General features: G+C 55.1%; 1 protein-coding gene across 2 annotated transcripts in view; it reads right to left on the bottom strand.

The window, feature by feature from the left end:
* The window catches only part of WWC1 (WW and C2 domain containing 1), a gene marked incomplete at its 5' end in the record, with an annotated part of 121,399 nt that extends 111,715 nt beyond the window's left edge, over positions 1 to 9,684 (bottom strand). For both annotated transcript variants that reach the window (XM_081092167.1, XM_081092168.1), the window contains one exon: positions 9,566 to 9,684. In XM_081092167.1, the coding sequence (XP_080948293.1) occupies positions 9,566 to 9,684 (119 nt within the window). The remainder of the gene's footprint in view (positions 1 to 9,565) is intronic.
* Between the last annotated feature and the right edge of the window lie 3,482 nt (positions 9,685 to 13,166).

Below are 13,166 nucleotides of genomic sequence, written 5' to 3'. Positions count from 1 at the left end.
GTTGGTTAATTACCGCTGACTCCCCGGGCAGCCACAATGCCAGGCATATTACAGACACTCTATCTATCCATTTACAGGCCTCCAGGAAATATTTTCAAATGGCTGACCGTGTCCAGGTGAAACAGGAGAGGAAGGCGATGGGGTTCGGCAAACCTGGCATTTCTACCCTTAGTTGCACAGCTTGCTGACCATCCCTCAGCTGATCGGTAGTAAGTGCTGTGTGTTAGAGACCGCCTGCCCTGTGGCCCCAGCACGCCCAGCACTTAGCCCAGGGCCCAGCTCACCACAGCCGGCTCTCGGCTCTCGGTAGTACCCGACCCAAGGCACAAAGGCCTCGCAGCTCCAAGTCTGAGCTCACATCCCCACTGCCCACAGGGGTCATGACGAGCCTGCCAATGTGTTAAAAAAAACCAAAAAACTCCAAGAGAACACCGATCCCCCCCCCCCCCCCCGTCGAGCCCCCGTCATCTTACAGTTTATCTCTTTAACTGTGTGTCCATTTCCCTCGCCCAAGGGTGCACCCCGTGACAGCAGGGACTTTGCTCTGATCCTCCCGTGCTGGCAACATCGCCCGGAGCCCAGTGGGCACTCCATAAATACCTGCGGAGTGAATGGCCCAGCTGGGTGGGACGGATAAACACCAGTGCCCTTCTGTGCCACCACGAGGCTACCATCAGTGGGTTCTCAAACAAGGCACAGGGCACGGGGAGAGGGGACTTGCGAGGGAAGGGCCGTGGGGTCCAACAGTTCCCCGTGAATCCCAGAGACCTCCAGTTCCTGCCCCAGCCTCTGAGCTCTGCCATGACAACTGCAATTCATTACCCTGCTTCCCACGCAGCCTGGTGCCAGCTCACTGGCGCGAGTCACCTCACTGCAGAAATTCCTAAGCAGGGCTTGCCTCCGATAAGACCAGGGCGACGAATATATTGATTTACTTATGTAACCAGCGCCGCCAAGGTGGCTTGGAGGTGCTGATGTCACCGTGGCTCACCAGAAGAGACCTGAGCTGGCAGGGACGGGACACGGGCTCCAGCTCCTCTTCCAATGCACAGGCGGGTAGAGGAGCCCCAGTGGGCACCGCTCCCGTGAGGGAGCCTGAGGCGCACGCAGCACTGGGCTGAGACTTGCCGTGTCTGGTGCCATTTCATCCTCGGCTCAGCCCTCGGGGTAGGCAGGTGCTTCTCACACACAGCCCAGAAGGAACTGGTTCAAGGTCATTCACTAGGCATCAAGGACAGAGCCAGGACCGGACGGACGTGGCATCCTCCGGAGATCCTGGTGAAGGCCTTACCCACCGCAGGGCACAGTGTGGTGTGGCAAACCAACGTTTGGCTGGGACCCCACAGACATGTTTCTCCAGCGTGAACAAGGTGTCTACATGCTGGTTGGTGTGTTTCTGGTTATTTCCCTGTAGTTAAAAGTCCCTTCCCCCTTACAGAGGATGCATTCCAGAACTGTACACCTGACACCTACATGCTTTTATTAACCAATGTCACCCCAATGAGTTCAGTTAAAAATAAAAAAGTCCCTTTCCCTTGGCTGCCGCTCCTCTCTCCTCCCTTCTCTCCAAATTCACTGAGTGCAGTGGTACGAAGAGTAAGGCCTTGAAATCAGACGGACCTAGATTCAGACGCCAACCCTGCCTCTTTCTACCTCTATGACCTTGACTTTGCCACTCAACTGTTCTTAGCCTCCGTCTCCCCACTTGCAAAACGCCAGGAAAACACCATCATCAACAGTGCTCGGCCAAGGCCCGGGACAGGCGCTGGATCAGGCTGATTCTGGATAATTCTGATTAAGAGCCTTGTAGTCATCACCTTTGCCGGTGACTGTCCTCCTTGTTTGTGACACAAAGACAATGCACTTGCAAGGAATTCCTGGAGTACACGGCGACATGACGTGCGCACAGAGCGGGAGCCGGCCAAGGAAAGCCCCGGCAGATGCAGGCTCGCACGGCTGCCCCGGGGTCACCTCATCTCAGCCACCTGATCCCTGCATCTTGATACCTGACCCTTCCGAGTCAGGTCCCAGTCCGTGGATCCTAAGGGCGGCCCCGGGAACGAATCACACAGGTAACCGCCACGAGGTGGGGAGGACGCTGGCATGGGGATGGCCGGGCTGCCATCGAACCAGGCCCGGTGACAGCAGGCAGCCGGCCGGCCGGGGAAAAGCAGCAGCTGCGCTGGCCTGGCGTCCCGGCTGCCAGGGAGTGATAAATGGAGTGGGGGAAGAAAAAGCCAACAAAGGTGTCCCTAATCTTGATGCAGCTTCATTTTTTTTTTTTTCCTGGCCGACCATTGTACAAGAACTTAAGCCTCGGTCCTTTTTCTTAGGCAGACATTTGAAACGGAGAGATCCCATTTCTTCCCAACGGCGAGATGTCATGGGTAGAAGCTTTGAGAGGGGAATTGGGAAAAGCGGGGGGGGGGGGGGGGGGGGGCGGGGAGGCATGGGACCCACCACACTTGTCCTTTTCTTCCTCCTCCCCACTCTCTCTACTCCACCCCCTCTCCCCTGGCCAGCCTCGTTATAGAATGTCCTATGTTCCCCCGACACAACAACAGTGAACGCCTGTCCCCCCTCTTCCTCAATCTCCCCCCATCATTTTGGCAAGAGGCTTTCTGCTCCGGAGCTGGAGGCTTAATGGCCCGCTGGGTGAAGGTTAAATAACAAAACGCCACTGTATCCAGTTTCTGCGTTTTCTCTTCTTTTATCTCACTCTGAAACAGGGATTCAAGGCGGCCGGGAGGCTTGTCAGCGGCGGCAACCGGAGCCTTTCGCTCGCTGTTCTACTTAAGGCTGTGCGGCGGGCGGGTCCTCGCTGTGCTGGGAGAGGCCGGGCGGGAATCTGTCACAGGGACTCAGCCTAGATCCAGCCCTCAGCCCTGTCCCGGTGGAAGCGCTAGCTCACCCGAATCATTTCTCCAAAGGAAGTGGGTTTCCCGTATCCAGGCCCCTCACTGAGCTGGGGCTGTGGATCCTCTTGGTGGAGAGAACCCCCAACCCGGAGCCCGGACAGCCAACTGCCACTAAGTCGGCACCCACCCCTCCCCACTACCCTGACCAAGGCCACCCAAACCTGACCAAGGCTTCTTCCATCCAAGAGCTTTGCAGCAACCGGCCGGCCACCCGCAATGGCCACTTAACTCTCGCCTGGCTTTCCTTATGTGCACCTGAGCCTGGTGTTCCAACCTTCCGAGTAACTAAGGCAACCCGATTTTCTCCTCTTCAAAAGAGCAGTGTTTCCCAGCTACCTGCGGTCCCCGGGGACTGGAGAACCAGGTCAGTGTGGCTAGGCCGAGAGCAGGAGGGGTGGTGACACAGAGGAGCTGCCTCGGCTACACATTCCCTGGCCATCGGGAGCATTTACCCAAGCGACTTGGAAACGACTCTGAACCCGGCCCACACTGCGTCCTTCCGAGTGCCCCTGCCTCCGGCTCTGTTCTCTCCCTCCCAGAGCTCTGGTGAGCGGCTGCTCCCAGAAGGTGGGGTCCGTGCCCAACAGTCTCCTAAGCCACCCGCCGCGTGGATCTCTCTCACTGGCATCTCGGATGGAGCCTCCTTTGCCCACATCTCTTGCTGAGACCCACAGCAGATTTTAGGAATAAATGGTAACTCTCAAGGCCAACCAGTGGACAGGGCACACTGGCACCCGGAAGTGCTACCTACAGCTAAGAAGACCTTGGGTTCAGGAGTTCCACTACCTGGGCTCCAACCCTGGGTGCATCACCTGCTGGTGACCTTGAACAAGTGACTTAACCTTCCTAGGTCTCACTTCCCTCATCCGAAGATGGAGATAAGAGTACTTTTACCTCACACAGTCAGTGAAAGGATTAAATGAGGTAATAGAAAACAGTGCACAGCAGAGAGTAAACGTTCACACGTTAGCATTTTATTATTACTTTATTCATTTATGGGTTCCAAAGTCTCTTATTTCTTCCTCTTATCTCTACTAGTGCTTCTTAACCTATTTCTTTCTTAATAATGGGCATAAGATAACCCCATGCATCGTAGACTCCCAGGGAACGGAAAGAGAAGGAAAACTCTCTAATAACTTGTGAAGGCACATCTGTAGGTATTAGGGGACCATGAGGAGAAGCATGGGGAATAGAGGCTTCAGGTAAATTCCATGGCAGGCTGGTTATAACTCCTGCTTTAAGAAATTGGTGAAAAGTAATCTGACAATAACCTTAAATCCATTTTAACTGATTATAAAATAGTAACTCACTTGCCGTTGCTGGTGCTTTAACTGTTCGGCAAATGACAAATTCCTATGACGCAACTCACCCAGGACTGTGACACTAGGAAAGAAACGTGCTGGTCTGCACAGTGAAAAGGGATTTGGAAGAAATCAGCCCCAAGCGTGAAAGATTCCCAAACGACTACGATGGCAGAGGAGAAACTGGATCTGATTTTTAGGAGCAAGTTTTCGTAAGAGAAAGAGGAAAAGAGACCTGTGCTAGCGACTCGAGGTTGACGGTTGCTTGCTGTGTGACCTTGGGCACGTCACTTGTCTCTGAGTCTCCGTTTCATCGGTGAAATGAGAACCCTGGATTACATGACCAGAAAGGCCCAGCCTGTCTGCCAACTGCCGCAGAGCTCGGCGAGACTCCGTCTCCGCGGAAGTGTTTTGCAGGTACTTCTAGCGAAAGCTGAAAGAGCTGGCATCCCCAAGTGCCTCCTGCATGTCACGCTCTGTGCTGGCTGCCCAGCCGACTTAGCTTATTTAATGCTCAGAACCACCCTTGCCAGCTTGCTTATGCATCTCCCCATCCTACACAAGACAAACCCAAGGCTCAGAGAGCGTGTGGAACTTGCAGGCTCACTCAGGTAGCACGTAGCAGACCCAAGATGCCAGGACTCAAAAGGCTCACCCTCTTCCCCATTATCCACACTTGCTCTCTGGTGAACTGCGGCCTGGCCACACCAGAATGGTTGCAGGGAAGTGAAACCATGCCTGTCCCAGGCCCATTCCCCAAAGCCAAACTCCTTAGGCAATGGAGTAGAGGTCTGGATTCAGCAGGCAGCTGAGCGGTGCAGGGCTTAGAAATGAGGGTTTGTAAGTCAGTGTGCCTTCATTTCACAAAAGCTGAGTGGCTTCACCCAACTCGGAGCTGCCCCGCCCCCCCCACCCCCCACCCCGCCTCAGGTTCCTCAGGCAGATAACTACCTATTCCCAGGGTTGGTAGGAGGATTAAAAGAAATCCCATGGAAAGCTCTCAGCAGACGGCCTGGATGCAGTAAATAATCATTACTTCCTACCTACACAGAAGGGGACACAGTTAGTGATGAGCGGTTTCTAAGCTAATCTACGGCAGGAATTTATGAACCTGGGGTCCATGAGTCCCCTGAAATTATGTGCCCCAAACCATGTTCACACTTGTCTTCAAGAAGCATCCTTAACCTCTGTCAGCTTCTCACAAGGGTCTGTGACCAGCGGAGGTTAAGGTCTGTGACTGCTAGGCCCAACTTCCTACAACGTCAATGATTTCTGAGATGGCAGGGTTAGCTCAAGTTCTTCCTCAGGTCATGAGGGAAGTCGCTGAATCCTCTCCACGTAGCCCCTCGGCCATGTGGGCCTTGGGTACTTATCACACAGCCCCCCAAACTGTGCCGGGAGTTTACAGGTGGCTCCTGGAAGGAGGTCTGACCACAAACCACAGAATGGGCAGGAATCCGACTTCAGGAACCTTCTCCGGCAGGGCCATTCCTCCCCCGAGAACAATCAGCGTATTTGTTTTGGCATACCCCTGGCTCAAATGCCCTCGCCACGCTGGCCCGTGGCTGGGAGCTCCCAGAAGCACCCGGAGCTATTACTCTGCTAAAGGAAGATCACTCCGTGGGGCTGCACCCCACTCCCCGGGGGGGACCGGTCACCTTCCCAGCGGCCAGGCCTCAGGAAGAGCCCTTGGCCCAGTAGGCAGGGCCCGAGCTGCCTACTGGACCCTCTCCGGTTGTTGGGACAACCGTCCTCAGGAATTCCGGCCTCCCAGCCTTCCCCTGGGTGAGAAGGGGACAGAGTTGGCAGGGCCAGCTGCCTGGCTGCTCTTCCAACCCCCTGGTGAAAGGGAACGCTGAACACTGGATTCCCTACCCCCAGCAGCCTCCAGGCCGGACAGCACACAAAACAGCTCAGCCCCACGGGGAGGAATGTGCCAGGGCATTCTTCGGGGTTGGTAACCCGAGACGCTATTTTGTTCTTGGTGGCTAAGAAATCCCTTTTCTGACTGAAGGCCCATTGGACTGGCTTCTTTTAAATTCAGGGGAATGGGCAGGCATCTCCTTGATTCAGGTAAGGAAAAAGCCCAGACGGACCCAAACGGCCGCACGTAAGCATCTTGTGTGTGATTTATTTTGTTTCCCAGCATTAACCAGCTGCAGAGATATAAGCACCTTGGCAGGATTTATCTCCTCTACCCTACCCCACCCCCCACCCCAAAGAAGTCTGGCTCTTTCTAGTTTTTTAAATTTTTCCTCCTCTTCACAGCCCCCTTACCCTCCCACCTACCCGCACCCCCAAATTCTGTCTTGGAGGCAGGAGGGGTAAGGAGAAGCCTGAGAGCAGGCAGGGTCCCCCCAGACCATCTCATCAACCCTGTTCTCTCACTGATGAAGCACCTGCACCCGAGAGCTCAAGCGATGGGCCTGAGGCCACGCAGGCAGGACCAGCAGACAGAGATCCCTACCCAGGGTGCAGGAAGGAAATTCCGGAGAGCCCGGAATAGATGCCCTCTGCTCAGCTCTTTCCCCAAACTTCCAAAGTTAGATTCATCAGAGACCCCAAGGTACCACTCAGAGCTCCTCAGCACCCCAAGCTCAGGGGCCCCACACCAGCCCAGTGCAAGTGCAGGTGCATGACCAGGAGGCACAAAACCAATGACTTGCACAGTGAAGAAGCCAGGGGCTCCATTCAGCAACCGTATGTTTTTCATTCCTCTCCATCGCTTGCTAATCTGCCTAAAAACCAAGGCTGCGCAGGCCTGTGGCTGGGGCCATGGGCAGGCCACAGTACGAGCTAGAGTATAATGGCAGTGGGGTTTTATTCCTCCACTGTATTTTAAAGGATCCTTTCTATTTACGGCAATAGATATTCCTAGTTTCCCACTGTGCAAGTGGCTTAAAAATTTTTTCAAAGTGAGTTCCTTTAAAGTCAAGTATGAAGTAAGCAAAGCACAGATGCACATAGCAAAATATCGTGAAGGCGGTCCACATAGTACTAAAATTTGGGAAATTATGCTCTAGCCAAGTCAGGTTTTCTCGGAAGCAATACTGCTTGCCCTCTTCCAAGGGTAAAGAACGACGGGTGTTCGAGAAGCTTCCTACAGCTGCACTATCCTCTCAGAGACCCCGAACAGTCTGTAGACGGGTGACCCAGAGTGAGTGAGTGAGCAGCACCAGGTGTGGGTGTTCACCTCTGTCATCCAACTGCTAACAGCACACCTGCCAGGACCTAAACTGGGGGAGGACACAGAGCTCGAACTTGTGTCTCTTCTAGGAGCAGTACAAGGGGCTGCCCCGAGGGGGTTGGGGAAGGAGAGTGAGCCTGAACATGTTTGGAGGTTGAAAGTTCTAAGCCGGTAAAGAACTTGGCATACGATGTCCAGCCAGCGTGGCTCAGTGGTTGCGGGTTGACCTATGAACCGGGAGGTCACGGTTCGATTCCCAGTCAAGGCACATGCCCGAGTTGTGGGCTGTCCACTGTGGGGCGTGCAGAAGGCAGCCAATCGATGATTCTCTCTCATCATTGATGTTTCTATATAGCTCTCCTTTCCTCTCTAAATCAGTAATATTTAAAAAGAACTTGGCATATGAGAGTATTAGAAACAAGGTATTCACACCCCTGGGCTTCAAATTTTCTCCTACGTTTGGGAATGGGAGTTGGACTCTGATCTTCTATATCCTTTCCAACTTTTAAGAATTCCACTATTACTGCTTCCTTCCCAGCAAACCATTCGTCTGACAAATAGGGAAAGTGAGGCCCAGCGGTTAAAGCAGCTTGCCCAAGGAATGCCCTCTAGCATTAAAATTTTCTCGTACGGATTATGGTAAATGAGACCTTCAGCAAGGCACTGAGCATAGAGCAACCCAGTAAGTGTTGAATGAATGAACTTACTTGCTCACAGGAACCCTGAGAATCTGAACTCACACCTCCTTAACACTTTTTCTTTCTGTTCACCCTCACCTTGCTACACCCCCATCAGAGCCTCCTGGGACATACATCGTAACCCAGCAAGATGAAGGGTCCAAAACATTTACCTGCATTGCTGGAGAGGCACCTGATGCCCAAGGTCACAGCCAGCGACCAGGTGAAAATTCCACATTCCTAACACACTCTGACCAAGGACTGAGTCAGCAAAGGACAACAAAGCTGTCCCAGAAAGTGGTCCTCCCCTCCCCCCACCACATACACGGGGAGGGGGTGCTTGTGTGCAAAGAAATGCCAAACAGCCCAGCCTGCGTGGCCCAGTAGTTGAGTGTTGACCTATGAACCAGGAGGTCACGATTCCCTTCGATTATGGTGAGGGGGTTGCAGGCTCAATCCCCAGTGTGAGGCATGCAGGAGGCAGCCGATCATTGATTCTCTCTCATCACTGATGCTTCTATCTCTCTCTCCCTCTCCCTTCCTCTCTGAAATCAATAAAAACATATTTAAAAGAAAAGAAATGCCGAACAGTGGAAACTGGGATAAAGTCTGGAAGCTAAAGGCCACACCAGGCATCTCGGACTCCACCTGCCTCAGCAAAAAAATAAATAAAATTTTAAAAAATCCTGTACTACAGCCGGCGTGGTGGCCACCAAGGTCAGGACGCGCAGGTGCAGGGCCGAGGAGCCCGGTCCCCAGAGGAAGAAAGCGAAGAGGAAGAGCGATGGGCAGGGCTTTGCCGGAGGCCTCTCGCCCCCATCTACATGCCAACAGCTCCCAAGTGGCTGTGGATTCCTGGAGAACCAGTCTCCCCGAGCAGCCCTCCCCTGCTCCTTCCTTCCCTTCCCTTCCCACTCCCGGCCTCCAGGCCACCGGAGGCTCCGAGCTCTTTTCGGAATCTCAGAGGCACCTGTCAAAACCCCCACTCCAGCCAGCCTTCCGTGCGCGCGTCTGTCCTTCCCCCGGCAGACTCCCACCGAACCCTGGGGCCCTCCCCCCGCAACCAGATGCTTCCCAGGCCCCCTCCCGCTGCCCTCCCCGCGCTGGGGAAAGCCTCCCCGGGAAGCCCCAGCATCACTCAGCTGGGTCGCTCCCCCGCCCCCGCCCGCCTTCTTCTCCTAAAGGGGCGGGGGCGGGGCTAGAGCTCGAGGTCAAAACTCTGGGCAGGTGCGGACTGGGGCCTAAGTCCTCCATCTAGGGATGGCGGTGGGGCAGCCTGGGCCAACTCACTGCTGTCCCCTCCTCCCAGCAGCTCCCGGGGGCCGGAGCGGCGCTCCAGAAGGGCAGTGGGGCGGGGGGGAGGGGGGTGCAAAGAAAGCTCAAGAGGTTGGCGGAGCCACCCCGCCCTCCGCCACTAGTCCCGGCTGGTGGCCCCCAGGGCACAGACGGCCCGGGTGGGGGGTGGGGGCCCCCGGGTCCTACCTGTCCCGCGGGTCGATCCAGCTGGTGGTGCGGCTCGTGTGGTCTATGTAGTAGACCTTGCCGTCGAAGTCGCGCGCCTCCTCCCAGCCCTCCGGCAGGGGCAGCTCCGGCCGGGGCATCTTCCCAAGAGCGGCCCGCGCTCCCCCATGCAGCTCCCGGCCGCCGCTGGGGCCCCCGGCTCAGCGCCTCCGGCCGGCTGTACCCGACCCGGGCGGCCGCCGAGGCACCATAATCGGGGGGGTGGCGGCGGGGGTGCCCGCGGCTGGGGGGCCCTAGTGAGGGCCGGTCGGGGTGGCGCGGCAGTCCATGCGGCCCTGTGGCCCCGCGGCCCCCGCCCGGCGCCGCCCGCTCCTCCCGCCGCCGGCCGCTCACGCTGCCATGTGCGCCCGCAGCGGCGCGGTGCGGGCCCGGGTGCGCGCCCGGCCGGCGGGGCTGAGCGAGCCGAGCGCGGCTGCCGCCTGCCTGCCTCCGCCGCGCGGCGCGCTGCGCCCTCCACGCCGCCCGCCGCCGCCGCTCCCGCCCCGCGGCCGGCTGCCGTCCCTCCTCCCCGCCGCCGCCCGGCGCTCGCTCGGTTCGCGACTTCTGCCTCCGCCAGGTGCGGCGCGGGCGGTGCAGGTAGCCGCGCTGCCCCGGAAACGGGGGGCGGAGCGCCGGGCGCCTGGGCTCCAGGTCCCCTCCCCACGCCCAGCGCCGCGAGGGGCGGGTCCTCGGGCCCGAGACGCGCCCCCTCGTGGGACAGTCCGAACAGCCGGCCGCCCGCCGGCCCCTGTGCGGCCCGGGTCTGGCAAAGGGAGTCCTCCCTTTACCTGGGTCCCGAAACCAGACGGGAGCCGCAGCAGGCTAAGCAAGACCCGCTCTGCCTCTACCTCCCGACGCCCCTAGCTCTGCGCACCCCGAGAGTCCAGGCTCTTGGCACAGGTAGCCCCGACTCCGGAGTAGGCAAGAAGTGGTTAAATAGAAACGCTCTTGGAAATCAGGGAACATAAGTTTCACAGGATCTCTGATTCCTCCCCCCAGCACACACACCATCTGTCTCCCTCTTACTCCATTCTTCTACCCGTGTTGTTTCACCCATCCCCCCACCCCCCCACCCCAGTGTTTGCAAATGTAGCCGGCTCTCCTTTGGGCCCCTCCCCCGAGAGGATTTCCAGAGGGTGTCAGGGTGAGCACTTTGTAAAAATAATAGTCATGATGTTGCTATTGTTAGCCAAACTGAGTACGGAGCCGTCCCAGGCCGTGGGCCAGCAGCTTCACATGCGTTCTCTTCTTTGCTGCCTTGAGGTATGTTACATATTTGGTGGGAAGGGGGTTTTGAAAAAGAATAAAGGGCACACACAAAAAAATTCATCTTGAAAAAAAATTAGAAATGTTAAAAGCAGACCCGATATTTCTTGAGAAATGAAAAATATGTCATTCAAAAAAAGAAGGTGGCATGATTGAGTGGGGGGTCCCCTGGCTTGTCTGTGTTTCCTGAAAGTGTATCACCGTTCTTTTGCCCTGGACATGTGTCCGGAAGCTGGACTGAGGGATGACGCCCAGGGCTTCCGTGGATCCTCTTGCTGAGCCCCCACAGTCTCCCCGAGAAACCAGCATCTTGTGTTGTCTGGGCCCAGGTGTGCTGAACGAGGGAGGGAATCCCAGGTCTGTGGTCTCAACAGAGAAGACCCGCCAGAGCAGCTCCTCACCTCCAAGTGCCTTCTGCAAAGTCAATTACTTGCCTGAGGCCAGACCTAGGACTCAACTCAACATTTGCCCTTTCTTCCCTCCATCATTCCACAGATGCCACGCATAAAAATCCGGAAACGTGGACCTCACACTGGCCACCAACAACCAAAAGTAGGAGTTCCCCATCTTTTCCTGGGGAATTCCCACAGCCCTCTACACTTCCTCTGCTTGGGCCATGACTTCACTATATAAAAACCTCCCACGAGTGATTAGAACAGCAGGTCAAACGGAAAGCCAACATGGTACTAAGTGCTTCACATCCGTGAGCTAAATTAATCCGCACAGCAACCCTCTGGCGCAGGGAATGCTACTTATTATACCCATTCCACTGATGAGAAACGGAGGTTCTGAGATGCTGTCCTATTGGCCAAGCTAACAAATAGACCCAGCTCTGTCTGACTAGAGCACTCGGGTTCTAACATTAACTTATACTTTCTTTTTCTGTTTCAATTATAGCGGGTCCTCGAATACTGCCATATTGTTCAATGGCGTTTTGCTACATTGAGGCTGTAGGCACTTAACTCTCGGCAAATTGGTTTCATTGTTCCTTGTTCCGTTTAAAGTCCTAGAACCTATGGACGATGTTGAATGAGGACTGACTACTCTGCAGCTCCTGGACCTACTCCTGGATCTGAAACATTATAGGTGCTGATGAATGCTGGTCTCTGTTGAAGCTTGCTTCATAATTTTTTGGGGTGAGAAGCAAAAGCTCTGGAGTCAGTCTAGTTGGTTCCCAAATCCACCCTATGTTCTAACCCTTTGACCTTTGAGTAACTTTGCTCAACCCAAGTCTCAGTCTTAGGTCTGGAAAACAGCATAATAATCCAGGCTCAGCAGGCCTGTTGAAAGGGCTAAAGGAGAGGAGAAATACAGAGGGCTTGGCATCAGCAGTGAGCCATCAGCCCAGGCCCATGGTGGGTCTTCTCTGTTGAGGAGTTGAGACCGCAAACATGGGATCCCCTCCCTTGTTCAGCACACCTGGGCCCACACAGCACAAGATGCTGGTACATTCCAAGTGCCGATGCCTGCTAATAAGCATACCCCAATGAAATGTGAAGCGATGCCCTAGGGGCCCAGGGCCTAGCTGATTTGGCTCAGTGTATAGAGCGTTGGCCTGCGGACTAAAGGGTCCCGGGTTCCATTCCGGTCAAGGGCATATGCCCAGGTTTCAGGCTCAATCCCCAGTAGGGGGTGTGCAGGAGGCAGCCAATCAATGATTCCCTCTCATCATTGATGTTTCTATCTCTCTCTTCCTCTCCTTTCTTCTCTGAAATCAATAAAATATATATTAAAAAAAAAGAAACGTGAAGCAATGAAGTGTTTTCTCTTCCCAATACAAGCCCATGATGCCCTTCCAATTCCCCTTCCTGAACAGTGTACGTGGTTGCTTGTGACAACCCTCCGAATGACTGATTTTGTTTTTGTCTTGTTTTGCAATCAAGCCTCCTCACCCTTTGCCTCGCTGGTGAAGGGAAAGCACCTTCCAGGGGTGGGCAAACTTTTTGACTCGAGGGCCACAATGGACTGGAGGGCCAGAACAAAAGCATGGATGGAGTGTTTGTGTGAACTAATATAAATTCAAAGTAAACATCATTACATAAAAGGGTACGGTCTTTTTTTTTTTTTTTTTTTTTTTTTAGTTTTATTCATTTCAAACACCCGCGGGCCATAGTTTGCCCATGGCTGTTCTAGACTGACAAATTCAACTCTCTCCCAGCCCAGGTGCCCAAGCCCTGGCCTCTTCCAAATGGCTTGTACCTTTGGACCCTGTAGACCTGAGCTGGGGAGCAGGAAAGTGAAACCAGAGCAGGAACTGCCTCATTGAAGCCTTGGTCTGTTTGTCCATCCTTCTTACCTCCATCCCCGACCCCACCCC

This window comes from Myotis nattereri (assembly GCF_964212035.1).
Source record: "Myotis nattereri genome assembly, chromosome: 5".
NCBI lineage: Eukaryota > Metazoa > Chordata > Mammalia > Chiroptera > Vespertilionidae > Myotis > Myotis nattereri.
Note: the sequence above shows the minus strand (reverse complement) of the source record. Positions and strands in the feature narration are given on the sequence as shown.